We start from the raw sequence: 27755 nt of genomic DNA, 5'->3' as shown, positions 1-27755 counted from the left end.
TGCTACAACTGAAAACAGCTTAAATACCTAAGGACTCACTTGTTTATTCTCTATTTCTAAGATGTCAGCAAACAAGTCTCAAATACTTCTGACGTGCTGTTTGAGTAAAAGTTCACAGAATGATAGAGAGTTGAACGGGACTCTAGAGATTATCTAGCCAAGCCCAGAGAGACTGAGTGATTTGCCCAAGATTCTTCAAATAGTTATGGCAGAGCTGGACAGAACAAGAATTAGAGATCTTCTAGTTCCTGACCTTGATCTCATCACCTATCTCACACTGTTTCTCAGGGGTAGAGAGCATAATAGCTACCATCAAAATACTTTTAAAGAAAACACTAAGCATACAGTGTGTGTGTGTATATATATATATTTATAAAGAGAGTCCCTGCATGGCAAAACAGTTAAGAACTTGACTAACAGATGAAAGGTTGGCAGTTTGAACTACCCTGCAGCGCCTCAGGAGACAGGCCTGGTGATCTGCTTCCAAAAGGTCACAGCCTTAAAAACCCTATGGAGCAGTTCTACTCTGGACATGTGGGGCCCCTATGAGTTGAAATCAACTTGACAGCAACTAACAACAACAATGTACAAAGGCTTATGACAATAATAATAATAATAAAGCCTTAACAAGAAGGAAGGAAGGAAAATAATAAAAAGAGAAGAAGAAAAAGAAAAAAAGTTTGTAATGGAACTTTTTTCCAATTTATATTGTGCCCAAAGGTTAATGCAGGGGCTGTGCTCCTGACACTTTTGGGTAAACTAAATTTCCATAAGCATGATGTTTTTATACAAACTACCACTCAAAAGTTGGAAATGCATTCACCATTTTGAATACGCATTTACAGGTTTACTGAAATCACATGGACTATATTTTTTTGGGTCTGTATTCCTAGTACTGAGTATAAGGTCTACCACACCCAGGCTTTCAATACTAATGAACGAACAAATGAATAAATGAAACAATGTTTCTGGGTGGGCTTGATGCAGCCTCCTGGTCACCATGAGATCCATGGTCTTCAGCTTTGTGTTATCGGCAATGGTTTTATCAAGTCACCCTTGGTGGCTAGTTAAACTCTGGGGAGTTAATTCATGGTAACCAACTCAACTTATGAGGCAGAGAGTCTGTCTGATAATTTACACTTAGGATATCACTCTCAGTATTATCAGAATACTGGGGCTGGGTGGTTAGAAGTTCTTAGTAGTGTCCTGGGAAAAGAAAACCAACATTTGACTATTGCTTGGGGAAAAGGTTCAAAGTCCAAGGCACATATATAGGTAACTAGGTTTAGTTGAACAAGATAAGGCAGGCCTGAGGTAGGAAGGAAACAGAAGATGCTGAAGGCTACATCATGGGAAGTGGCTAATCCGTATTAGAATTATTTAGAACTTAGAGCCAGTTTCCACCAACCTTCTGTCAATTTGTCATAATGTGGTAGATTGCATGTTGCTATGATGCTGGAAGCTATGCCACAGGTATTTCAAATATCAGCAGGGCCACCCATGGTTGATGGGTTTCAATGGAGCTTCCAGACTAAGACAGACAAGGAGGAAAGGCCTGGTTATCTACTTCTGAAAATTAGTCACTGAAAATCCATCCTATGAATCCCAACGTAATATTGTCTGATAGGGTGCTGGAAGGTGAGCCGCTCAGGTTGGAAGACACCCAAAATATGATGGGGAAGTGCTACCTCCTCAAAGTAGAGTCGACCTTAATGATGCAAATGTAGTAAAGCCTTTGGGACCTTCGTTTGCTGATGTGGCACAACTCAAAATGAGAAGTAACACAGCAAACATCCATCAGTAATCAGAATGTGGAATGTACAAAGTATGAATCAAGGAAAATTGGAAGTCATCAAAAATGAAATGGAACAAATGAAGATCAGCATCCTGGGCATTAGTGAGCTAAAGAGAGCGCTGGTGGCCGAAGGTTAAGCACTCACAGCTAACTGAAAGGTTGGCGGTTCAAACCTATCCAGTGGCTCTGCAGGAGAAAGACCTGGTGATCTGCTTCCATAAAGACCACAGCCTAGGAAACCCTATGGGCAGTTCTACTCTGTCACATGGGGTCGCTATGAGTCAGAATCGACTCGATGGTACCTAACGACAACGGTGAACTGCAATGGACTGTCACTATTTCAAATCCAACAATAATATGGTCTACAGTGCTGTGAACAACAAGTTGAAGAGGAACAGCATTGCACCATCATCAAAAAGAATATTTCAAGAGCTACCCTGAAATACCATGCTTTCTGTGATGGGTTAATATCCATACACCTACAAGAAAGACTAGTTAATATGATGTGATGATTAAGGTTGTGTGTCACCTTGGCTGGGCCATGATTCTCGGTGGTTTGGCAGTTATGATGTAGTCTGGCAACTATGTAATGATGTAATCACCTCCGAGGTCTCATACAATGTAATCGCTTCCATGACTAGATCTGCTATGAGCAATCAGTCAAAAGGGAGTTTCCTTGAGGGTATGGTCTGCATCCAGTATACATGGACTTTTTGGCAAAGCTCACTGGCTTTTGTTTGCTCTGGATTCTCATCTGACCTCTGGTTCTTGGGACTTGAGCTAGCAGCTTACCTGTTGATCTTGGAATTCATCAGCCTCCACAGCCTGTGAGCTAGAGGCCTGTTGTTTGACCTGCTGACCTTGGGTTCACCAGCCCCTGCAGCTACATGAGTCAGAAGAAGCCTCTAGCCTGACCCATAGACTTGGAACTTTCTAGCCTCTACAACCACGTGAGCCATCTCCTTGATATAAATCTCTCTATATATCTATCTATCCATCCAACTATTCATCCATCCACCCACCCAACCACCCACCCACCCACCCATCCATCCATCCATCCATCCATCCATCCATCCATCCATCCATCCATCCATCCATCTATGCTTCACTGGCTTTTCTTCTCTGGAGAACCCAGCCTAAGACATACAATTTCTACTCAAATTTATGGGCTAACCACAAAAGCCAAAGATGAAGAAATTGAAGATTTTTACAAACTGCTACAGTCTGAAATTGATTGAACATGCCATCAAGACTTATTGATAATTACTGGTGACTGGAATGCAAAAGTTGGAAACAAAGAAGAGGGATCAGTAGTTGGAAAATAAAGCCTTAGAAATAGAAACTACACCAAAGTCGCATGATAGAATTCTGCAAGTCCAACAACTTATTCATTAGAAATGTTTTTTTTTTACCAAGTACATAATTGATAACTATACATGTGGACCTTGCTGGATGGATTACATAGGAATCAAATCAACTATATTTGTGGAAAGAGACAATACAGAACCTCAATATAATTAATCAAGACAAAGCCAGGGGCTGACTGTGGAACAGACCATCAATTGCTAATGTGCAAGTTTAAGGTGAACCTGAAGAAAATCAAAGCAAGTCCATGAGGGCCAAAGTACAACCTGGAATACATCCCACCTGAATTTAAAGACCATGTTAAGAACAGATTTGACACACTAATGACCAAAACCCAGAAGAATTGTGGGATGACATCAAAGACATACATGACAAAAGTAAAAGATCATTAAAAAGACACAAAGGAAGGAAAAGACCAAAATGGTTGTCATAAAAGACTCTGAAACTTCCTCTTAAGTGCAGAGAAGCAAAAATGAACAGAAGAAATGATGAAGTAAAAGAGGTGGACAGCAGATTTAAAAGGGCACCTCAAGAAGACAAGCTAAAGTGTTACGATGAAATGTGAAAACACCTGGAGTTAGAAAACCAAAAGGTAAGAACAAAATCGGCCTTTCTCAAGCTGAAAGAACAGAAAATTAAAGCCTCAAGTTGCAAGAACAGAAAATTAAAGCCTCAAGTTGCAATACTGAAAGAGTCTGTGGGTTAAAAATTGAATGTAGGAAGTATCAAAAGAAGATACAAGATCAATGTTGAGCCACGGTACCAAAAAGAACAGTTCAACCACTTCAGAACATAATGTATGATACTGAAGGTAACTCCTGGTACTGAAGGAGGATATTCAGGCTGCACTGAAGGCATTGAGGGAAAAACAAGACTCCAGGAACTGAAGTAATAGCAATTGAGATGCTTCAACAAATGCAATGCTGGCAGCACTTACCAGTTTATATCAAGAAATTTGGAAGACAGCTACCTGGTCAACCAGCTATATAAAGAAGAACAAGGCACCAGGATTGGAGGAAGACTCATTAACAACCTGCGATATGCAGAAGACAAAACCTTGCCTGCAAAAAAGTGAAGAGGACTTGAAGCACTTACTGATGAAGGTCAAAGACTTCAGCCTTCAGTATGGATCATACCTGAACATGAAGGAAACGAAAGTCCTCACAACTGGACCAATAAACAACATCATAATAAATGGAGAAGAAATTGAAGTTGTCAGCGATTTCATTCTATTCGGGTCAACAACCAAAGTCTATGGAGGCAGCAGTCAAGAAATCAAATGTATCACATTTGGCAAATCTGCTGCAAAAGACCTCTTAAAGTTTAAAAAGGCAAAGATGTCATAGGTGCATCTCATCTGAGCCCTGGTCTTTTCAGTAGCCTCAGATGCATGCAAAAATTGGGTAATGAAAAAGGAAGACAGAACAAGAATTAACATGTTTGAACTATGGTTTTGACAAAGAATATTGAATATATTGTGGTCTGCCAGAAGGATGAACAAATCAATCTTAGAAGAAATACAACCAAGAATGTAACTTAGAAGCAAAGATGGTGAGACTTCAACTCAATTACTTTAGACATGTCATCAGGAAAGACCAATCACTAGAAAAAGATATCATGTTTGCTAAAGCAGAGGGCTGATGAAAAAAGAGGGAAACCCTCAATGAGGTGAATTTGACCCCATAGCCACAATAATGGACTCAAACATACAATGATCATGATGATGGCACCAATCTGGGTAATGCTTCATCCCTGTACACATAAGGTCACCATGAGTCGAATCTGACTTGACAGAGCTGGTTAATTAATAAACTACTGTTCTCCAATATTTATGGCATTTTATGAAAGCAAACGTGGTGACAATGAGACAGAGCAGGGACAAGACTGCACCTTAGGCAGAACACAGAGCATGCTCCCAGTAGACATATGGGATAAGTAGATGCACTGCAGTGAATTACTTAATATGGTCCTTCTAGTCATAGTCTGGAGCCCTGGTGGCACAGTGGTTAAGCGTTCGGCTGCTAACCAAAAGGTTGGCAGTTCAAATCCACCAGCTGTTCCTTGGAAACCCTATGGGGCAGTTCTATTCTGTCCTATGGAGTCGCTATGAGTCAGAATTGACTTGATGGCAACAGGTTTGATTTTTGGCTTAGTCATAGTCTTTGTAACTCCCACAAAATGACTGGTGGGACTATTCAAATGAGATGCTTGTGGCCCACCAAGGGGATTGGATAGCTTGCTAATAATGTAAATAATGTGCATGGCACCCTTGTGGGAATGGGACCATGCAAATAAGGTGTATGGAACCCTAAGGAGGGAATTGGTCAGTTTTGCCATTCCGCTAGACTTAAAGAGAGACACAGAGAGAAAGAAGGAGCTGTAACACAGAAGATGGTGAGAGATGGTGACACAGCAGTAGCAAGAGTGAAACAGGCAAAGATAACAGAACCAGGAGATCAGCAGGGCCCAGCGACTGAGGGCAAGAAGCTGTCCTGATCGAAGAACGGAGTCATGAGTTGTTTCTATTACTTCCAAGTTGATCCCAACCCCAGTTTATTACTTTGCTAATAAGTCACTTAACTGTAAGTACGGTTTGTGAGTTCTGTAAGGCATTGCAGGGAATTACTGATCCCAAAGAGGGGAGAGAGAGTACTAAGAGGAAGGAGAGTAGTTGTTAGAGATGATGGAGTGGTACAGCAGTTTGAAAGAGTTGGACATTTGGGACACCTTTAACCTCTGCCTCATAGGAACCAGTTTTGTGCTAATCCTTACAAAAGAAATTATTATTTAGTAGAACAGAAACCAAGCACCAAGGTCATGAAGGGACAGTGACTCAGGTTGTCAGGACAGGAGCCAGGCTCTGATGTACATTTTGGCTGAAGAGTGGCACAGGGTTGGGCAGAGTGGGAAATTAGCATGAGCAGTAGCCAGGGCCTCAGGAAGCCCTTTGGGGCCTGGGGCATCCGGTGTAGGGCCATTTGGCCTTGGAAGGACCCAGTATGACCTGCAGTTCTCTAATAACAAGATGATGCTGATCAAGGCACAGTCTTGGCATTGCTCAAAACCAGCACTGCACAATAGAAATATAGTGCAAAACTGATATGTAATTTAAAAATTTCTAATAGCTACATTAAAAAGTAAAAAGTAAAATGAAACAGGTGAAATTAATTTTCAAATATACTTTATTTAACCCAATATCTCCAAAATATTATCACTTAAACGTGTGACTCTAAGCAGTTTTCAGGTGTTCAAAAGCCATGTGTGGTACTGGCTACCAGAGAAGACATGGCCACTTGAAACTGCAGGATTTAATAACTGCCTTGTGTTTTCAAAGTCGCTGAAGTCTTTTGTTACTTTAAAATCTCAAATTATAGTTTCTAGGGTTACAGTTTAATATCTTAAAGAACAATGTCTTACAGCCTGGCTTTGATGCTGGCCTCTACACATTAACTGTGTGACCTTGAGCAAGTTACTTAATCTTTTTGAGTCTCAGTTTTCTAACCTGCAAAAATGAGCAAAACACATTTCCTTCTAAGAAGACTGTTTTGAAGATTAAATAATTGAGTCCCTAGGAGGCGGAGGCACTCACCAAACAGCTGCTCCTTTGGCGTCCCCATTATTTCAGACATTACATTTTTAATTGCATTCCCCTGGAGGAATTGTTTAGGGGCCAAATCTCATCTCTTGGTGGTTTTAATTCTTCCCTCAACACAATTCTGCAACCTCTAACAGCCACACTTATCTCTCAGACACCTAACGAGGAGCAGATGTACCAATCCTGCCCTTCTCTTCCTTTCTCTTTTCATACAAAAGTATTCAATAGGCCTGCTCCCCTGGCTCGGTGGTAATTTTTTTTTTTTTTCTGTCTGTATATATTCCAACACAAGTATCGGAACCTATCAGTGGTCCAGCCCCTAAACTCTGTTTGGATACAGAACCCAAAGTAGATCAGTTTCTGTCCCTTATGAGCCTATCAGTAAATAACACTTTGAGCCCTACATTCTGTAGAAGCATCCAGTCTATTTATTGCTTTCCAGCTTCAGACCCTACAGTCCTTGGATCTAAAGAAGGGGGAGCAGGTCTATGTTGACTGAGACTTGCTATGTGCAACGTGGAGCACAATTAAACTGCGTCCTTGTGATTTTTCTTTGATTATGCCTTATCTTCCAAAAACTGCCATCACAGACAATATAGCACATCACTATCTACTGTGTTAGGTCCCTGGGTGGGGCACTAACCTAAAGGTTGGTGGCTGCAACCCACCCAGCAGTGCCATGGAAGAAAGGCCTGGTGATCTGCTTCCATAAAGATTACAGCCAAGAAAACCCTATGGAGAAATTCTATTCTGTAATATGTGAGGTTGCCATGAGTTAGAATCAATTCAACAGCAACGGCTTTGGTTTGTATCTACTATGCTACCCTTTAATGATTTTATGCATGAGCATGCTGTTTCTGCAATTAGATTATAAGCGCCTTGAAGGTAGGGATCAGGTAAATCTTCCATGGCTCATTGTAGTCACTGCTTTGTCTTCCCCAGTGAGGGTGCACACAGCAGGGGCTCAACCAGTACCTCTGCAATTGCCTAATCAAACATAGAGGGTTTCTGGCCTGTGGAAACTACTTTGTAGGAACAAAGGAATTCTGGTGCATCGACCAACAGTTTGTTACCTGTGTCTAGGACCCAAATTCTGCAGCAAGCAGCACTCCCTAGCCTCCACCACCACCCCAGGCTTAGAGACAACCAACAGTTCTATTTCAAAGCCTGTGGGGCCATTTCTGTCCAGCAATTGTCACGGTTGAGTTGAGCTGACACAGAAAAAGCTCTGTAACTGCTCACAATCCTTCACAGCCCAACCCCCCTTCCACAGACGACCTGTTGCAAGACCAGCCAGGGACCATACAGCTGTATCACAGGCCCAGATTTTCTGCCGTCTGCCCCAGTGCCCTTTCCACGACACACATCGCAAGGAGACAAACCTCCTTCGGTGTCTTGGAAACAGAAAGGATCCAAGATTCCAAGTGGTGATTCTCCAAATACAGTATCTAAATACTATGACTGGCAGGAGGACTTTCTTGGGAGCGTGGGGAGGGCCGGAGGAGGTAAAAGGCGGATGAGACTGACTTTCCTTATTGTTCCTCCTTTCAAAATTTAACTCATCGCCATCAGGCACCTGCGTCCCTTAAGGGGCCCTGGCTGGGGGCCCGGTTGGGCTGTGGGGAGGGAGGGGTCCGCCTCGGGGAGGAGAAAGCGGTAGCATCCCGCACACAGCCGCGCTTACCACGAGCACCACCTTGGGAGTGGGGCCCTTAACCTCCCGAGGTACGATGCCAAACCGCTGGCTGTACATCTTCGAGTCCCCTCAGAACGTGAGCGGCGTTCACCGCGGTTCCCTAACCGCGACAACCAGCGTGCGCCGCAGCAGCTGTGCGGCGGTGTGGTTGCCACCGCACACCTCGCTGGGTGGGTAGCTAGGTCGGAAGTTGATTCCGTCACCATGGGGACCATAGACCCCGGCACTAGCGACTTCCTCTTGGAGTTGGGTAGGGGAGGGTGCGCGATCCTCGCCCCGCCCTTTGCCAGATCCCCGGCCAGTCTCGCTCCCTTCCTCCTGGGTTCATTCATAACAACAGAAAAAGCCTTCTTAACCCGAAGAGAAGGCGAAGTTCTAATCATAATTCCCAAAGACTTTGCTCTTTATATCCTGTAATCAGTCTAAATGCCTGAAAATGGTTTAGGAACATTTTGTGGGAAGGTTAAATTTCGTGACTTATCTGTAGATTAATCTTGATGCCAGTAATAATCATCACAGGACAATCTTCTATTTATATAATTCTTTACAGTTTGCAAAGTATTTTCACACATAAAACCTTTGAGCCTCACAAAAAACTTACAGGTTGATGGAACAGCTGGTCTTGTCATGTTACAACTAAGACAAAGCTGAGAGCCTAAGTTTCTTGCACCCCACACCATCAGGAATAAAAAAAATTTGTTATTGATAATAAAATCTTCCTATTGCACTGGGCAGAAACCAGGGCTTAGACTTGGGGTAGCCCAGGATGAGGGCAGATCAAATGGGTTGATGAGGCAGTCACATGACCTTGCACAATAAAGACCAAGAGTCTGAAAGCCGAGGGTCACAGTGGACCGGGGTCAGGACGTGGTTCAGAAGTCCACAAGTAATCAGGCCCTGAGGATCCCAGGCAGGAAACACGCAACGCACATCAGGGAGCTTAGACCGGGCCCTCAGCACAGGTGGAGTACCACAGCTGCATTTTCAGTCAAGAGCAAGGTGGCAGCTAATACCTAAAGGCTAATTAAGAATGACACTTTGGTACTCCCATTCTAAAGTTGGGGTGAGTACAGAACACCCGAGCAGAGAAAAAAACAGTATTAGGTCAACCACTGACGTGAACTAATTAACTGCTGTGTATACCCACTTAAGGCTGCCATTTACTGTGTATTAGCATTCCTTAATCATTTGTAATTCACACACTTCAGGTTTTTTATGTGGTTTCTGGATTTGAATTCCATTTCCTGAATTGCTGGGTCAGCTTTTGAGTCATAAAATAATGTCTTTCTTCTCTTTTAATAATCTTTTTATAATTCTTTGTCTTTTTTTTTTTCCTCCTCCTATAATGCTTCTTCTTTCAATTGCAGTTCGGTAAAATACTCATTTTCATTTACTGCTAAGAGTTTACGTAGCCTGAAACAAACAAAAGAGAAAGAAGTCAGATCGTTGCTTTGGTTCAAAACCGCTGTCCTTCCGGGCGGTTCCTCCACCTTCAAGTCCCAGGGGCGCCCGGCCGCGGGTTGGTCTGGGCGGAACCACCCCCCACGCCACACCCCTTAGGATAGAAGAGAGGCAAGGACAACACCCTAAAACCAGTGCAGGGATTGGGAAGAGCGCTGAGACTTAGGGTTGAGGTTGTGCAGCCCGGAGGGTCGCGTCGGAGTGAGTTCTTGGAGGCGACGGGGAGGCTGACCCTTGGCGGTACCCAGCAGCCCTCGGACATCCCAGCGTCGGTCCTGAGCTCGTCGTGCCGTGCCCAGTAATTTAACTACAGCTCGGGTCTGCCTGTTTAACACCATTTGAGGAGTCGCTTTTCCTCCGGCCCAGGGACAAGCGTCTCCGCCACACGGAGGCCACGCCCCGGGACGGCCGAGGCCTGGGTTGAGGGGCAGTGTCTCCCAATCCCTGTGGGACGACCGCGGGCCAGAACCCCGGCCGCCAGTGTGGGCGCCCCCTGCAGGCCCATCCGGAGGCTGTAGGGGCCGGGCCTGACCGACGCCAAAGGCGTGGTGAGCCTCAGCCGACCCCCTCTGAGGCCAGAGAAATGATTCACCCAAAGTCCTTCAAGTTAGGGAGGACCTTGATAGAACCTGACCTTGATCGCACCACCCACTATCCCAGATTCTCAGAGGCAGTCAACACTTACCACCAAGACCCATTCAAAAGAAACAATATATAAATCAGTAAAGGGGACAATAAAAAGCATTTTAAAATAATTTTAAAATAGAACAGCTAGGGATAGAAATTATTTAAATTACTTCTAATTCCTACTGTTCCCCAGCAAGGTTCACACAAGGACTGTCCTGATAATTTCCTTAATTCTGCATTTCCACCATTAAATTCCATGATAAAGTTGGAAATCCATTCACGATTTGTAATATACTGATGCATTTAATAAAATTTCATGGATCATATCTCTTTCATATCTGCATCCCAGTACTAAGTACAGTGTCTACCATGAGCCAGGTTCTCAACACTTGAATGAATGACACAAAAATAGCAGAGACCAGCAAGTTTTTTTCTGCATTCGCTTGACAGAATTTCTGTACTTGCTGGAATCACCATGAAATCCATGGTCTTCAGGTTTGCATTTTCAGCAACGCAGTTTTACCAAGTTATCCTCAGGTGAGTAGTGCGACCCTTGGGAGCTGATTCATGGCAGAGTGGCTTTGTAATGTGTCACCTTGGCTAGGCTACATTTCCAGAACTCCCCTCCCCATATGTTTCCAGTTAGGATGGGCCACAAGAGACATTTTGTGTGATAACTGGAGGGCAGAAGTGAAGCAGTAGCATATTGTTTTTACACTTGGAAGACTGGTGCACGGCACCAGGCGCTGTTGCAGTTCACACAGGTTGTCATTTATCTGCTGGCTCACCTCGTTGGTGTGGGGCAGCAGCCAGGCCTGTAGCCAGGCCTGCAGCTGCTCCACCCTTCCCGGATCTTCCTTCTGCTTCTCTAATTCCTGGGCCAGATGTATAGTTAAGTCTGTGACGAAGGGCACCAGCTTCTTCTGCAGGACACCTACATCATCGAAGTTGGAGGTGGTGGGAGACTGACATGGGTTCCAGGCCATCCTCGTGGGCTCCAGGTCCTGCCCGTGGGCTCCAGTATGTCCTCGCTCGCCCACACTTTACATCCATCTTCCCTTCCCGACTGCCTGCCCTGCAGACTTCAAGCTCCAGCATTAGATGCAAAGACAACAGCCTTACAGAGACTGTTAAACCAGCTCCCACAATTGCACAGTCAGACCACTATGATAAATTCCTTAAAATACATACACGCGTATATGTACATAACACATAATGTATTTTAAGGGATTTATCATATAGATCTGACCGTATACAATTACAGAAGTTGGTTTATTTATATATATAATGTTTACCTTAATGGTTCTGCTTTTCTGATTGTACCCTGACTGATACAAGACTCTTAACTCATGAGTCAGAATAACCAAATAAATTGTACTCAGAACATCACTGGAAACCCTGGTGGCGCAGCGGTTAAGAGCTGTGACTGCTAACCAAAAGGTCGGCAGTTGAATCCACCAGGTGCTCCGTGGAAACTCTATGGGGGAGTTCTACTCTGTCCTATAGGGTCACTAGGAGTTGGAATTGACTCAATGGCAATGGCTTTGGGTTTTTTTTTTTTTAGAACAGCACTGTCAGAACCACCAGAATACTAGCGTTGGGTGATCAGATCCTCGAGCAAGCAAAGCGATATCAGATTATCCAGAGTCTAGACTTAGAGTGAACTACGTAAGGCAGGGCAGGGGAAGGGGCTGAGGAGGGTGGCAGAGGGCTACACGGTGTGCATTAGAATTGGGAAATGGCTAATCCACACCTGAATCAATCATCTAAAGCAACAGAGCCTGGACTAGGGTAAGGCAAAGGAGGTACCTAGGGTACGGGATCTGAGGAGACATTCACCCTGTCCCAGCACTGTAAAGCTGGCTAAGTAACAAATTACAGGTCTCATGTTTTTGGCATTTTATGAATGAAGAATTGGAGGGAGTGAAGCAGAGTCAGGACTGGCCCTTGGACAGGACTCAAAGAAGGAACTCAAGCTTTCTAGCAAAAAAAAAAAAAAAAAAAAAAACAAGCACAAAGGTCATTAGGGGCAGGGGAGACAAGTTGTCAGGACAAAGGATCCAGGCTGGCAGGTTCAGCTCTGAAGACCATTTTGGCTGAGGGGGAGTCAGAGTGACAAGCAAAATGGACAGGAGCCAACGGGAAGGATGCCCTTTAAAGCTTAAAGAATCCTATGCAATACCACAGCCTGGGAAGAACCTAGTCTCTGGATGAACAGGGATGACCTGCAGGTGCTCTGAAAACAAGGTGACCCCATCCACACACAACCTTGCCACTCCCTAGACTGTGCTGGAGGCAGGGGTACAAATGGTTTATTATAATATTTATATTAATTCACTTTGTGTTTTCAAGGTCATTGAAAACTTGTCACTGTAATATTGTTACCCATTACTGTGTATAGGATTACAGTGTAGTTTAGTGGCTTAAAGAACAAGATGTTTACAGCCTGTGTTTGATTCTAGGCTCTACCAATATTAGCTATTTAACATTGGACATGCTAATTTATTTCTCTCCATCTGTTTTCTCATCTGTAAAGATGGGCAAAATCAATATCCTCCTAAAGACTGTTTTGCAGATTAAATAAATTGGGTCCACAGGAGGAACTCACCAAACAGCAGTTCCTTTCTTATTTATTCACATTACATTTTCAACTGCTGACTCCCTGAGGAAATATTTGAGAGACACTGCCCAGTCTAATCCAGAAGCCACTTAAAATTGTTGATGAGAATAAGCTGTCTAGGTTGTTCTGTAGAGGCTTTAATTCTATCCCTCTCCCCACCCCTAATACCCACACTTCTGATCCAACTCAGACCCCTGGAGCAAACGCACAACTTTCTACTCTTTTCCTTTCCTTTTTACTTTCTCTACAAGCTCAAAGTACTGAATAGGCCTGCTCCTCTGGTTTGGTGGTAGATTTTCCCCATTCCTATAGACTCCTACATAAACCCTGGCAACCAATCTATGGTTCAATCCCTGAGTAGATCAGTTTTCTCTCTCATAAAACCAGTCCGTAAATATCACTTTGAATCCTAATCTGCAGAAGCCTCTAACCTAATGTTTTCTAGTTCAAGGTTTTATAAAGTCCTTGGACCTAGAGAAGAGGGAGTAGGTCTGTATGTTGAATGAGGTTTACTGTGTACAGAATGGAGCAACACAAAACCACTTCCTGCTACTCGATGCCCTCCGTCCATTTCCCCTTAATTATCCTTTCTCTTTCCTCTCTTTTTAAGAACTGCCATTATAGACATTACAGCATGTCATTACCTTTTTTGTTGATATGTAATAGTTTCATGCACAGGGTAACCGTGTCCCAAACTAGATTACAAGCTAGCTGTAAGCAGGAATCCTTTGTCTCTCGAAGGCTAAACTTAACGGGGTTCACTGTCTTCACTACTGTATCTCAACACTGCTGTGTACGTGGAGGGATTTCTGGCCTGTAGCAGCTAGTTTATAGGAACAGAGAGACCCAAGTGCTTAGGCCAATAGTTTGTTGCCTGCGTCTGGGCTCTGTGCAGGGCCTGTAAACATTCTACAGGAGGCACCATTCCCCTGTTTTTCCCCACCATTCCAGTCCTCACAGGCACCTAATGGCAGGCTTACGGGGACAGTTCTGTGCAGCAGCTGAAATGATTGAGTTAGTAACCTCAAAAAAGACCCAGGAAAGGCTCAAGAAACACTCACAGGCCAGCCCCACCCCACGGATGATGCTCTCAAAAGGGGTTAGGACCAGCCTGAGGTCACAGAGCTGCATATTGACCAGCTCAGGATACAGCTCTCCTGCCCACCCCACCTCTTGGCCCGGCACCATTTCTGTGACACACTGCCCACTGCCAGAGGACATCTCACCCAGTCATCTCTTGGAGGCTTCAAAGGCCTTCAACACCCCTAAATAATGATTTTCTAAGTAAGAATGTATATATCTAAGTCTGACCCCTGTGGGACATTCTTAGGGAGATGGGGATCAAGCTTTCCTTCCTTTTTCTTTCAAATCTCATCATAGGGCATCAAGGCCTTCCTGCCCCACTTCAAAGGACAGCACTGACCTGAAGCCTGTTGGGCCTGGAGGTGCCAGCACCCACCCCATCCCACCCCTCACTGTGCGAGGCACACCTTGGCAACCAGATCGCTGTGTCCCGGAAGCGGGTTCCACCCAGGCTGAAAATCTCCGTGATCTGGGGAAGAATTAACATCGTCGGTCAACGTGGTGGGCGGGGCTAAGAGGGCCAGGGCAGGGTGGGGCGTTCCCCAACACTGACCACGGGTGTGCCAGCTCCTCCTGCCTCCTCCTCTGGTGCTGGGTCTAAGGCAGAATCATCCCTATTCTCCTCCCCCTTGTCCTCCTCAGGGTCAGGTGGCTCCTGCTTCACAGGTCTCAGGCCTGTGTTTATTGCCTGAGAAAAGAAACAGGCAACAGCTAGCTAGGCAGGGTTAGCTTGAAGAAAGTCTCTATCAGCTAACCATCCATGTGTCCACCGATCCCGCCTCCATCACAGTTAGGCACAGAAGCACCATTTCTCTGCCTACAGGCTGCACTCATTACTATTCCTCATAGATCTCCATTTCTCTTAGCAGGAAGCAAAGCGAGCACAGGTAGCGGACTGCAGAGGGTGGGGCATCTGCTAGACAGGCGGGGTAATTCTGCAGAAGGGCTGCAGTCAGCACACTTATTGCTCCGCTCAAGCCACCACTGTAGCTCTCCATCACTGTTTACACTCCTCCCCACATAACACCAACAAAAGACCCATCGCTGACCCCACCTTGCTGGGACAGCCAGGCAGCAATACAGGAGAAATCCGGATGGCTGTGCCCGGTGTCCAGTCTTCTTGGGCATCTACCTTCTCTTGCTTCACCTGTGTTGGGGCCACAACCCAACTCAGGCCAGGGCACTGGGACTCCTACATGAGGGAGGATTGCAGCTGACTTGGCCCTAGCTTCCTGGCAAGAGGCTGGGTAGGGGTCAAGAAGGGCAGGATAAAGTGGGGGAGAAGGATCACCTGCAATGGAGCCTCTGTGGAAAGGGCAGGACCAGGCACTGGCACGGGACTGCTTGCGCCCTCCCGTAGGAACACAAGGTCAGTGCCAGGTGGGGGCAGCACAAAGCTACCACCCGTCTCCTGCTTCATTGAAGTCTGGGCACGGCCAGGTAGGGCTATGGGCATGACCAAGGGGGATTCCAGAGTGGGCCCAGGCTGGCGCCGGCGGGCAGAGACAGGCTTCCTTCGACAATGGTATGGTGAGGGCAGCTCTGCTCCATCCTCAGACCCTGCCCAGACACTTGGTAGGAGCCGCTTCTGCAAGGAAAGATGGGGGTCTTATGGCATCCTGATACCATGACCAGCCACACCCATCCCGCCCTGCTTAATGTGCCAGCTGATCCCCCATGAAACCCAGCACGGTATCTGCTTACACATGAGACCCTCATGGAATCTGCCAGTCTCCCGTTAGCACTACCAGTACCACCTAGACCTCATTCACCCCAGCACAATGTTTGCTAGTCCTCAGCCAAACCCATGCCCTGCCCACCCCTCCCAAGCTGCAGGAGCCATCTGCCCAGTCCACCCATCTGCCAAGCCTGCTCACTGGAATGCCTGGCCCAACTTATCCTACCCACAAAACCCTTCCTGCTCCACCCACCATGGCAAACTGCAGGCACTGGCGCCAACGGCACTTCTGGCGCTTCTGGTTGCTGCCTCCAAATTTGGGCTTGTCGCAGCAGAAGTCACAGCGGCCACAGTCTGTCCGCCGCAGGCAGGCTGCACAGGACCCGCACTTCCGGTTCTGCCGCCGGTTCGTGTAGGGCTGCTGGAGGGTGGGAGTGGGGCCGTCATTAGGACTAAGAGAGGACACACTTAACCTATCATTAGTGCTGGTCCTGCTGCTCCTCCATTGGTCCTACTGGAGGAGCTAGTCATACCCTAGCCTCAGCCTGCTGACTCCCCACTGGTCACACCACAGTGTTTGCTAGTCCCACACAGCCACAATTACTGTGCTGGCCAGCCCTCGACACCTCAGCGTTGTGGGTGTTCCATCCATTGCTATACCTGCTAGTCTCCCACTATGTCCTAGAAAAATGTCTTTGACCTCCTCCTCCAGTAAGACTTTGCTGATCGTCTATTAGCTCCCATCACTGCGCCTACCACGTCTGCGCGTCCAACACGAAACCCTAGTTGCTACACCTATTGCTCCATTAGTCCCATCAACGTGTCTGCTAATCCTGTCATCAACCCAACCAGTGTTGGCTCATCTTACACTGGGCACTGTCACTGTGCCTGCTGATTCCGTATTAGTGTCCCCCCACACTCTGCTCACTCCATAGCAGTACCTATTACTGCGCCTTGTTGTTCCCCTATTAGGCCCATTACAGCATCTCCTTCTTTAAGGTTAACCAAATACACTGGAAAAGTCTAGGCTTATCGTGTCCAGGTGGGGTGGGGCCACTCACTAGCTCGTCCTCGTCTACACAGTAATAGATGAGCTCAGCAGGTGACGAGGGGGCCAGGGCTCTGGGGTGCTGCAGAGGCAAATGGGGCGGGGGTCAGGGCATGTACTGAGTAAGATTAGGGTTGGGCCTTTCCCCTGCCCGCCAGGGCCTCACCAGCTCTGTGGACTCAGGAGGCTGCAATAGGGGTGGCGGAGGCAACGGCTGGGTTTGGGGGTGCCGCCGGGCAACAATCTTGGGGTCACAGCCTCCTCTGCGGCGGCCATGTCTGCCCTGGGAGAGAGCCGAAAAAAGTGATTTGAGTGATTTGGGCAGATACACAACCCCTACGAGTGCAGAAAGCATGCATGGGACAGGTAGGCAGTGTGTGGAAAGGGGCACTCACAGCAGGGGGAGCCACAGCCAGGGGAGGGCGTCGCTGACATCGTTGATGGCGGCGCCGGAGGCGGTGGGCAAGGTGCTGGCAGAAAGGGGCAGGTAAGAGGGACCAGGGAGGTGAGCGTGGGGTAGGGGAGAAAAAGGAAACATGAGGTAGGTAAGGCCAGGTGGGGAGGAAGCAGCAGCAGCGCCAACTTTAACAGTAGAATAAGTCTGCCCTAGCCCTGGCCCACCAGCCTAACTCACCCGCAGGCAGCGCCGCTGGACGCACCTCCACTGGCGCCTGAGACCTGGGCGGGGTGGGCGGAGGCAGACTCGGCAACAGCCACAGTCTTCTCGGGTCTGACAGCCCCGGCATACTCCACACCCTCGGCTCTGTGGGTTGGGCCGTAGGCGTGATGGACGGGCCCAAGAGCATGAGTGCCAGGGGCCAGGGGCATGAGGGTCAGGGTCTAAGGATCACAACTTGGGCCATAATAAGCAAAGCCCAGGGCGAGCCTCAGGCCCACCCCACCTGACTGTGTCCGACTCACCCTCTCCACAATCCGGAGGCAGCGTCTCTGTTCGCATTTGCAGAACAGCCCAGAGGCCACATCATGGGGCAGCTGCAGGAGGCAGGTGGAACAGGCCCCGCAGTCCTCGGTCACCTGGCAGGCTGTGCACTCCCCGCAGCCCACACGCTGCCAGCAAAGGGTAGGGTGAGGCCATGGACCCAGGCAGGGTGCCCTAGGAGCATGGACTCCCCATCCCATGTCTGCTGATCCAACTTCAGCCTCCACCAACGTGCCTGCTAGTCCTCCATTAGCCTCATCGCTGTATCTGGTAATTACTGATCAGTTGCCATCACTGTGTCTGCTGGTCCCCTGTTAGCCTCATCACTGTATCTGCTGACACTCCATTACTTCCACTACTATATCTGCTGACCCACAGCTAGCTCCCTATACAAAGACCAACACCCTGTGGACCCAACACCACTCCTTTAGACCTTCCATCAGCCCTTAACACACCTTGATCCCACCACAGGGTTGTGAAGAGGAGGCCGGTCATGCTTACCTTAAACATCCTCTGCTCTCGGTTGAAGGCAATTCTCTGAACTGAGGGGAGACAAAGGGAGGGAGAGAAGTGGAAAGTAAGCACCGAACACCTGACCTCATCCACTACCTCTGTCCTGACTCCCACCATTCAGCCTCAACTCACGCCTGATACTTCCAACACTCAGCCTCCAAACACACCAGCAGCCTCTGTTCCAATAGCTACCATTCAACCTCCACCCTCACCTGACACTGAGCTTACTCCAGCTTCCGTCTCCCAATGCCCCCTGGGGGCCGCTCACCTCGGCAGTCCTTGCACAACGTCTTGAGCCGCTTCCTCCGGGTGCCATCCACAGAAAAGTGGATTCCGCAGTTCTCACAACATCTGAGATGGGAAAGATGGGTGTGGGGCCCTGAGTGTACTCGGGCCACATCCCTCACCCACTTAGCTCAACCCCAGGCCAACACTCACCCAGGTGCAGGGAATGAAGCCGGGGCTGCGTCAGTGTCAGCCTTGGTCTCATCCCCCGGGGCCTCCTTCCTAACATCACCCTTACAAGGTCCAACCTGACGTTGTCGAGATTTGACTGGCCTTGAAGGCTTCTTCCGCTTCCTGCTGGGGACAGCCAAAACATGGGCCTGGAGATGGAAGTGAGAGCAGGGGAATGCAGGCCAGTGAGTGGGTTGCCAGGTGAGTGGCTGACACAGCCACTCCTGCCTAGGCACCCCACATTATGGAAGTACCTTGGGGGCTGGATAGCATAGGACACCATGCTTGAAGTCGAAGAGGGTGAGGTCACATGCGGGGCCCAAGTATCGGGTCAGCTCAACTTTGCTTCGTATCCGGTCTCCTGTGGGGCTAGGGGTGAACCAGAAAGGGTTAGCACCCAAAGTGATCCACTGCCACTCCACTCACACAACTCTCCCACAGGACTGATAAACTGGCCTGCAGGGCTGGTGGGATACAGGAGGCAGCCTGGGACCTGCCTGAGAACCCCACCCAGGCCCCACTCCAAATAACGTTGAATAATATGGGCATAAAATATGAATATAAATACATGTATACAAACATTAATAAGTAGTTCAACAGATACAAATATACAAGTAGTCCCCAACCTACGATGTATCCAAATTATGATGAATTGCACTTACAACTATCCTTTTTTTCTGTCCATTTAGACTTTTACTGTAAGGCACCTTAAATCTCTTTCTCTACCCATTACACAGTTCCAAAACCACTTCCACATCATAGGTATGTTAGAGCAGCACCCGCACTTCTCAATACCAAATTCTGTCTTAGTTATCTACTGCTGCCATAACAGAAATACAAGTGGTGGCTTTAACAAAAAAATTAATTTTCTCCCAGCTTAGAAGGCCAGATGTCCAAATTAGGGGAAGGCTTTCTTTGTCAGCTCTGGAGGAAGGTCCTTGTCTCTTCTGAGCTTCTGCTCCTGGGTGATCTTCACGTGGCTTGGCATCTCTCTTCCCCCATCTCTGCTTACTGGCTGCTTGTTTGATCTCTTTTATATCTCAAAAGAGATTGACTCAAGACACACCCTACACTAATCCTGCCTCATTAACATAACAAAGGCAACCCATTCACAAAGGGAGTTATAACCACAGGCGTAGAGATTACAATTTATGTATTTTGGGGGAACACAATTCAGTCCGTAACATTCCAAACCTTTAACCCGCCCCAAATTCATATCCTTGTCATATCAAAACACACTCACCCATCACATCATCACAAAAATCATAAATCACCTCCAAGTATAAAGTCTCATCTTCTGAATCACATAAACCAAACATGGGTGAGTCTACAGATACATTCCATCCTGGGGCAAAACTCCTCTTCATCTGTGAACCTGTGAAATCTAGATGACAAGTTACCTATCTCCAAAGTACTATGGTAGATGGGGCACAAGTAGACATTTCCATTACAAACAGGAGAAACTGGAGGTAACAAAGGGATAACGGGTACCAAGCCAGTTCGAAACCCAGCAGAAAAATTTACATTAGCTCTCAAGGCTTGAAAATAATCCTCTGTTCTCTGAGACCACCTGGGCAATGGTCTCACCTTCCAGGCTTTGGGTGTTGGCCACGCCCTCCAGATTCTAGATGGAGGCCCCTCGGCCCTGGGCTTCAGCTCACTGGGATAGCAACTCTGCTCCCTCTGCTTTGGGCAGCCACATTCTCCTAGTCCAACTGAGTGGCAATCCCATCCCCTTGGCCCTGGCAGGCTCCACTCTTCTGCCCCTAGGGCATGGCAGCCTCACCCCTTCAGCTTTGGGCAGTGGCACCATCCCCCGGCACACCCTAACAGCAGCCCCATGTACTAGAACCGAATTGCCGAAAATGAGACTCTTTGAAACCTAGGAGGCTGTGGCCCCACCACTGAGATCCAGGAGACTGTGGGTGGCCTCACCCTTTGAAACCAAGAAGCTCCTGCTTCCCATGGTCCTTCCAACAGTTCTGCTGATCTCCGAGCTGCTCCAGGGATGGTCCTTTTCTTTTCTTGGAGGAGAAGAGGTGTAGCTCCTTTGGCCTGTTTCCTGCCTGTAGAATTCTAAGAGGCAGATGGCATTTCTTCCCTGTACCCCTTCAGTCTAAGCTGATGGGTTTTCTGCTGTGGTGGCTGGTTAGAGCCATCAGTCACAGGCTTCCTTAATTTCTTTAACAAAAGATTGTGTAGCCAAGTTCTTAGTGGAAATTCTAGGATACATGTCCTTAGTTTGCGCAACAGAATTTTCCAAACATTTAAGTTTTGTTTTCATTTTGCACGGTTGATTTTTAAGTCCATCTTTTTCCTTTTGCGTTCTACTATAAGTAGCAAAGAGAAACCACGTGACTGCTTTAAGATCATGCTTAGAAATCTCATCAGCTAGATACCCAAGTTTATCATTTATAAGTTCTGCCTTCCACCAAACATTTGAACATTATTCAGATAAGTTCTTTGCCACTGCATCAAACGTATCACTCTTTCTCCATTGTCCAAATACATGTTCATCATCTTTTAAAGCCTCACCAGAAGCACATCTAATGTCCACATTTCTAGCAATATTCTGTTGCTCGTGCCATTTGCAGTCTCTGAAACAAGAGACTTTCTCTATAGTTCTCACTTCCTTCTGAGCCCTCACCAGAACTGCCTTTGACATCCGTGATTCTACCAACAGTCTCTCCAAGGCAATCTAGACTTTTACTATCAAGCACCTTAAAACTCTTCCAGCCTCTACCCATTACCTAGTTCCAAAATCACTTCCACATGGTAGGTTTTGTTAGAGCAGCACCCCTACTTCTCAGTACCAAATGCTGTCTTAGTTATCTATTGCTGCTATATCAGAAATACCACTGATGGATGGCTTTAACAAACAGAAATTTATTTTCTCAACAATTTACGAGGCTAGATGTTCAAATTCCGGGTGCTGGATCTAGGGGAAGGTTTTCTCTGTTGGCTCTGGAGGAAGATCCTTGTCTCTTCTGAGCTTCTGTTCCTGGGCGATCTCCAAGTGCCTTGGCATTTCTCTTCCTCCCATCTGCTTACTCACTTGCTGGTTTGATCCCCACACTAATCCCGTCTCTTCAACGTAACAAAGACAACCCACTCCAAAATGGGTTCATAACCACAGGCATAGAGGTTAGGATTTACAACACATATTTTTGAGGGACACAATTTGCAGTGCAATGGATCACTTTTGTGTGGCCTTTCTTGCTACGGTCTTGTAACTCCCACCCAAGTGACTGCGTCCCCATTACCCTGTTGCTGTCAAGTCGATTCAAGTGTTTGGGTGGGGCTGTGTGAATAACTCTGGCTCACCAAGGGGATTGGTCAGTTTTGCCATCCCACTAGTCTTACAAAGAGAGCCAATTCAAAAGCAGGGAGAAGATCTCATCACCACCAAAAACAGCCAAAAGAGGAGTGTTTCCTTTGGACCCAGGATCCCTGCACTGAAAAGCTCCTAGAATCAGGAGACCATGAGAGAGAGAGCTATAACACTCAAGACAGTGAGAAGCAGTGGCAGGGAAAAGGGGGCAGGAGAGACTGGCAGGAGATAGCACAGTGGGATTCCTGGCCTGTGGAAGAAGAAAGCTGAACGCTTTTGGGCATTTCTTGCTGGTGGAGTAGGGTGCCTCAGGAAACTTGCTGGCAGAGCTGAAAGAGCTTTGTAACACTTGTCTGAGCAGGGCAGAGGCCAAGAGGCCAGAGAGAGGCAGGCTTGCAGGCACAGCTGAGAAGAGGCTGTCCTGATGGAAGAGCTCTATCTTGAGCATTCCTGGACCTGAACTGTAATCTGTTACTTCCGTAACAAACCCCATAATTGTATGGTCTGTGAGTTCTGTGTGGCCACTGCAATGAATTATCAAACCCAGCAGAGAAGTAGAGAGTGTTGTGGTAGGGACAGCTGGTATCAGGATTAGTAAACATGGAGGAAAGAGGAGGCATGTCTGACCTCTGCCTCATAGGAATAAGAATCAACCTTGGGCTGTTGATCTTGATTCTCCTTCCCCGTCAAAGTCAGAGGAGATCGGACATCACTCCCATGCCATTTTTACACAATTCAATACACAAGAACACCTTATCACCAATCATATGTACTATACACAATGTTTCAGGGAGCAATTTGCTGATGTTATTTGCAGATGTTAACTCGCAAACATTCAGCATATCCAGAACACTGCATCTTCCCTGGAGGAGGTTATGGGAAAATGCATGCAGGGGATATGGAAAAAACTGCTGAGTTATGTGAACACACTCCAAGCATCTGATCAGGATAATACAGTGGAAAAATCGTCCATATGCAAGAACACTGAATTTAGAGCTCAGTATCGCCAATGTGGAACAGCTCATACATTAAGAAGGGGAACAGACAGATCAGTGCTTAACGGGTTTTGAAGAGAAAAGAAATGTTAAAGAAGAAATAATGACGAAGAGAAAGAAGAGAAGTTATCAAAAATTCTACAGTGAAAGAATTAGCTGGAGATTTCTCTAAACTAAATCAGGGGCTTCAGTTGCTTGAAAATATGGACCCAACATTGATTGCTTTGCTAAAGTCAACAGGCAGACTGGGGAAACTGAGATGTTACCGTGAAACAGATGAAGAAAAAAAGAAAAAGACCATACAGACAACTCTCGCTACCCTTCTGACTAGAAACACCATCCCCATTCTCAGGGATAATCCAGATGATCCAGAACCTTCCACAAGTAGAGCTGTTACCGTAACTGACAAAATGTCAACATCATCCAACTCTTTATCACCAAAATAAACTTTTACTATTTACGTATTTTTTAACGTATATATAAAAAAACCAAAAAACCAAACCCACTGCCATCGAGTCAATTCCAACTCATAGCGACCCTATAGGACAGAGTAAAACTGCCCTACAGAGTTTCCAAGGAGCATCTGGTGGATCTGAACTGCTGACCTCTTGGTTAGCAGCTGTAGCACTTAACCAGTACGCTACCAGGGTTTCCAATATATATACGTGTATATTAAAATACATCTATTACCTTCTGTGTAATGTTTCCAACCCCCAACAACAACAAAGATCGGATTTATAAAGATACTGATAATTAAAGACAACAATGAAAACTTAAAAAAAAAAAAGTGAAGTATTCAACTTATGTCAGATTGGACTTATGACAGAGTCATCAGAACAGAATCCCACTGTAAGTTAAATCCCAGAACTGTAAGTTAGGCACTACTTTTACTTAACAACACAACACATGCTGGCACAATAAATAAAAATAACCATAAATAGGAACACAAATGTTAAATAACACATAAATATGCTAGCAATACAATACCTTTTTTAATTGAGTATCTTTTCAAACATGCCTGTATATCTCTTGAATTTGAGATAGGATCTCCTTCCAAAGGGAAGGCACAGTCACTATCCTAATGTTATAAAAGATTCTATTCCCCAAGCTCAGGGTTCTTCTCTTGTAACATAACCCAGTGCTTCTGCAGGTGCCATTTAGCCCTCTTCACGTCACTCTGTAAGAACTGGCATGAGGAGAACCCGAACAAAAATGATGATACTCTGGGTACTGCTACTGCTGTGAGTAGTAAACTGTCTTTAATCTCTGACCCAGGAGTCTCATATCTTCTAATAGCATCCACAAAACTGTTACATGCTCACTTATTATCTTGCCCCAAGGATAAAATCTCAGATCTTTCTGTGGGAAAACAGTCTATCTCACCTAGATAGCCTAATCAGAGCCTTAGGCCCTGAACATTCCCTGATAATGAAGGCTGGGTATTAAGCCTCCCTCTGTCTCATTTCCTTCTTCCTTATCAGGGAAACTCCTTCTCTATTCTGGATGTGCAGTAAACTATCTTTGTACCGCTTAAGTATGTACATCATACGGCACCTGGCCAACCCTCACACAATTTCAGTCTCTGCCAGGAAGGGCTACCATCCGTCAGTTTGTTGTACTGTGGTGCCTTGCGTGTTGCTATGATGCTGGAAGCTATGTCACCAGTATTTCACATACTAGCAGTGTCACCCATGGTGACCAGGTTTCAGTGGAACTTGCAGACCCAGACAGGAAAAAATGCTTGTCGATTTACTTCCAAAAAATTTCACTGGCCAGTGAAAATCCTACGGGTCACAAAAGGATACTGTATGATATAGTGCTGGAAGATAAGCCAGCTGGAAAGCACTCAAAGTATACAGCAGCATACTAATAATTGTGAACATGGCGCAGGAACAGGCAACATTTCACTCTGTTGTACACGGGGCTCCCATGAATCAGAGCCAACTCAACAGCAACTAATAACAGCCAGGAAGGGGATGAAGTTCTTGGCCTACAGCAAGGAAGATGGGTGCATGCAGGCCATCAACCCTGTGTTGGCTGTGGAGTGAGACCCGCTGGCCATGGGGGACTGATATGTGGAACTAATCGTTATCTGTCTCTTCTCTATGTAAGTAAAGCATTATTCCAACCTATGCCTGTGTCAAGGTGTGTTTTTCTTGGCTATCTTAGACACTGACTCAATACTTTCATAGTTCTTGACAATCATATTTATGTTTATTTACTATTTTTCAAAGTTTTATGTTGTTGTTAGTTTCTGTCAAGTGAATTCTGACTTACAGTGAACCTGCAGGACAGAGTATAGCTGCCCAATAAGGCTTCTTAGGTTGTAATCTTTATGGGAGCTGATTGCCAGGTCTTTCCTTCCACAGAGCAGCTGGTGGGTTTGAACCACTGACCTTTCAGTTTGCAGCTGAGTGCTTAATCACTGCACCACCAGGGCATATAAATATTTGAATAAGTGTGTAACTAAATATAAAAAGTAATCATATTTGTAGTTTTACCATATTCCCCTATAATATTAGCAATTCAGAGACAAAAACACTCAAAACGAATGTAAAAACTTTATCATCTACGTCACTAATACATTCTAAAACATATATAAAAGTTTGTGTTTATGAACTTGAATATCTACCTGTTTACATGTAAAATTTTAACCCCACCCATACCACATCCTCTGATTTCACCCTGCCGCTAACCAGGCTCAGCCCCATCCCTGACTCTGCCCACAACCCACCCATTACCTCTCGTAATATGTGTCTGAGCGCCCACAGGTAACCCCTGACTTGCGTAAGACCTCTCGGCGCTTCCAGCCAGGGCCCAGGGCTGGGCAGTCCAGCCAGTCCTCCGCCATGGGTGCCACAGGAAGAGACGGTGGCCTGTGAGGTAAAGCGGGGGAAATGAGAGAAACTGAGGCTCTAAGAAGGGATGAGTTGTGCCCCAGGCCACACACAGCCCTAGTATTCACTAATACTTGTTCAGGACCTGCCACAGGCAACCAGCCCATCCATGGAAGAGGAAAACCCCTACTCCTGTTCCACTCTCTCCTGTCCTGGGTTCAGGAGCTCCCTATTCACTCCTATTCTTGACCTAGTAGCCTCCACTGCTCTCCATCCTTGACCCAAGGACTCCCATTTCTCTCTTTCAGTATCCTGATCCCCATTTCCTTCCAATTCTCAAGCTGGGAGCCCATCATTTCTCATTACTGCCAACCGAGGAAATTTTCAGTCTTTCCCTGTTCCTCCCTGGCCTTGACCCAGGATACGCTCCCTGTCTTTGACCTAAGGGCCCCCAATTCTCCCCTTTGTCAGTCTGAGACCCCCATACTTCCAATCCTCAGCCTGAGAGGTCTCATTTCACTCGATCATCAGCCCAAGAGATTTCCATTCTTCTCATCCGGACTTTTTTTTTTTTTAGGTCCCAAGTACTTTACCTCAGTATTCTGCCTACCCATTCTTCTTCATCTACTCGAGTCCTCAATTTCTGTTCTGCATTGTTTTAACTCTCCCATTCCTTCCTTCTGTTTGATGTCCTCTTATTGCGCTATCTCAGTGTTATGATCTCTATTTCCTCTGTTCAAGAGTCCCCAACTCCTCCATGTCCTTGGCCTGAAGCGTCACTTATTCCTTCTCTTCCTCAGCATGGAAGTCTCCCATTCCTCCCCCTTCTTTAGCCCAAGAGCTTCCCCCAATTATTCTCCCTCTCAGTGTTCTGACCCAGTTTCTCCTCAATGCCAGCCAGAAAATCACCCAATTTCTCTCCTCTACAGCGAAAAAGCTCCCTACTCCTCCTCTTCTAGGTTCTCATCCTCCATTCCTCTCTCATCAACCTAAGACTCTGATTTCTCTCAACATTCTAACTCCTCCTACATCCCTGTCTGTTCTCATCTAGAGATCATGCCATCTCTGTTAGCGTCTGATCACTATCCTTCTTCGTCTTCCATATGGGCACCCCACTCTTCCCTTCCACGCGTGCCAACGCCCCCATCTCTCTCTGTCATCGGCCTGAAGGCCCCTCATTCCTCCCGTTCAGCGTTCTGAGTCCCTCATTCTTCTCTGTCCTCTTTCATGATCCCGACACTCCTACTTGTCAGCGTTCCGAACCCCATTCCTCCCCGTCCTCTTCCTAAATCCCCCCATTCCTCCCTTTCAGCATTCCGACGCCGCCATTCCTCCCTCTCATTGGTCTGAGGGCCCTTCATTCCTCCTCGTCAGCTTTCTGAGCCCCAATTTCTCTCCATCCTCCAGCTGGGCGCTCCCCACTTCCACTCCTAGGGCTGTCTCACCAGCTCAGTGACGGGCTGGTAGCTTCCGCCGTTCTAGGCTCCCGGACCCATGGCGAAAAGGCCGGCTTGTCCCTTTTGCATCGTCCTACTTTTCCTTCTCAGCAGCCGCCGCTCTTAAGTCCTAGCTGTCGCCGCCGCAGCCGTTCGTTACTCACGGAACCGGAAATCCGCTGACTGCTCTTGGGCACCGCCCCTGGCACGCCTGCGCACTAATACTCTGCCAGCACATGCCCTTAGTGGGGAAGTTCCTGCGCCTGCGTGCTTATGTTC

The 27755-nt window shown here is 46.6% G+C and overlaps 2 protein-coding genes across 22 annotated transcripts in view; both read right to left on the bottom strand.

Moving 5' to 3' along the window:
* The window catches only part of CFAP53 (cilia and flagella associated protein 53), a 45979-nt gene extending 37359 nt beyond the window's left edge, over positions 1 to 8620 (bottom strand). The window contains exon 1 of the mRNA XM_003406300.4: positions 8440 to 8620. Coding sequence (XP_003406348.2) covers positions 8440 to 8508 — 69 coding nt within the window. The 5' untranslated portion in view covers positions 8509 to 8620. The remainder of the gene's footprint in view (positions 1 to 8439) is intronic.
* Positions 8621 to 9712: 1092 nt separating this feature from the next.
* On the bottom strand, positions 9713 to 27660 carry MBD1 (methyl-CpG binding domain protein 1). 21 transcript variants are annotated; one of them, XR_010323450.1, is made up of 18 exons: positions 27486 to 27659; positions 25945 to 26079; positions 19132 to 19246; positions 18860 to 19026; positions 18690 to 18772; positions 18410 to 18450; positions 17890 to 18036; positions 17603 to 17731; positions 17135 to 17251; positions 16982 to 17050; positions 16174 to 16341; positions 15534 to 15830; positions 15297 to 15434; positions 14796 to 14930; positions 14650 to 14711; positions 11328 to 11473; positions 10145 to 10236; positions 9713 to 9864 (listed from the first exon to the last, which is right to left on the bottom strand). XR_010323450.1 is itself a non-coding variant. In XM_064294516.1 (17 exons), the coding sequence occupies exons 2-17, from the start codon at positions 26052 to 26054 to the stop codon at positions 9848 to 9850; spliced, it is 1941 nt and encodes a 646-aa protein (XP_064150586.1). In that variant the 5' UTR covers positions 26055 to 26079; positions 27486 to 27659; the 3' UTR covers positions 9713 to 9847. The 21 variants fall into 21 exon arrangements, 20 of the variants coding, with proteins under 20 accessions (XP_064150586.1, XP_064150594.1, XP_064150601.1 ...); XM_064294516.1 differs by lacking the exon at positions 10145 to 10236; XM_064294535.1 differs by lacking the exons at positions 9713 to 9864; positions 10145 to 10236 and adding an exon at positions 17364 to 17438 and having other exon boundaries at positions 11359 to 11614; positions 15297 to 15389; positions 27486 to 27660.
* Positions 27661 to 27755: the final 95 nt, after the last annotated feature.

The sequence above is a fragment of the Loxodonta africana genome, chromosome 11, assembly GCF_030014295.1.
Source record: "Loxodonta africana isolate mLoxAfr1 chromosome 11, mLoxAfr1.hap2, whole genome shotgun sequence".
Classification (NCBI taxonomy): domain Eukaryota; kingdom Metazoa; phylum Chordata; class Mammalia; order Proboscidea; family Elephantidae; genus Loxodonta; species Loxodonta africana.
This window is presented reverse-complemented; position numbering and strand designations above follow the sequence as displayed.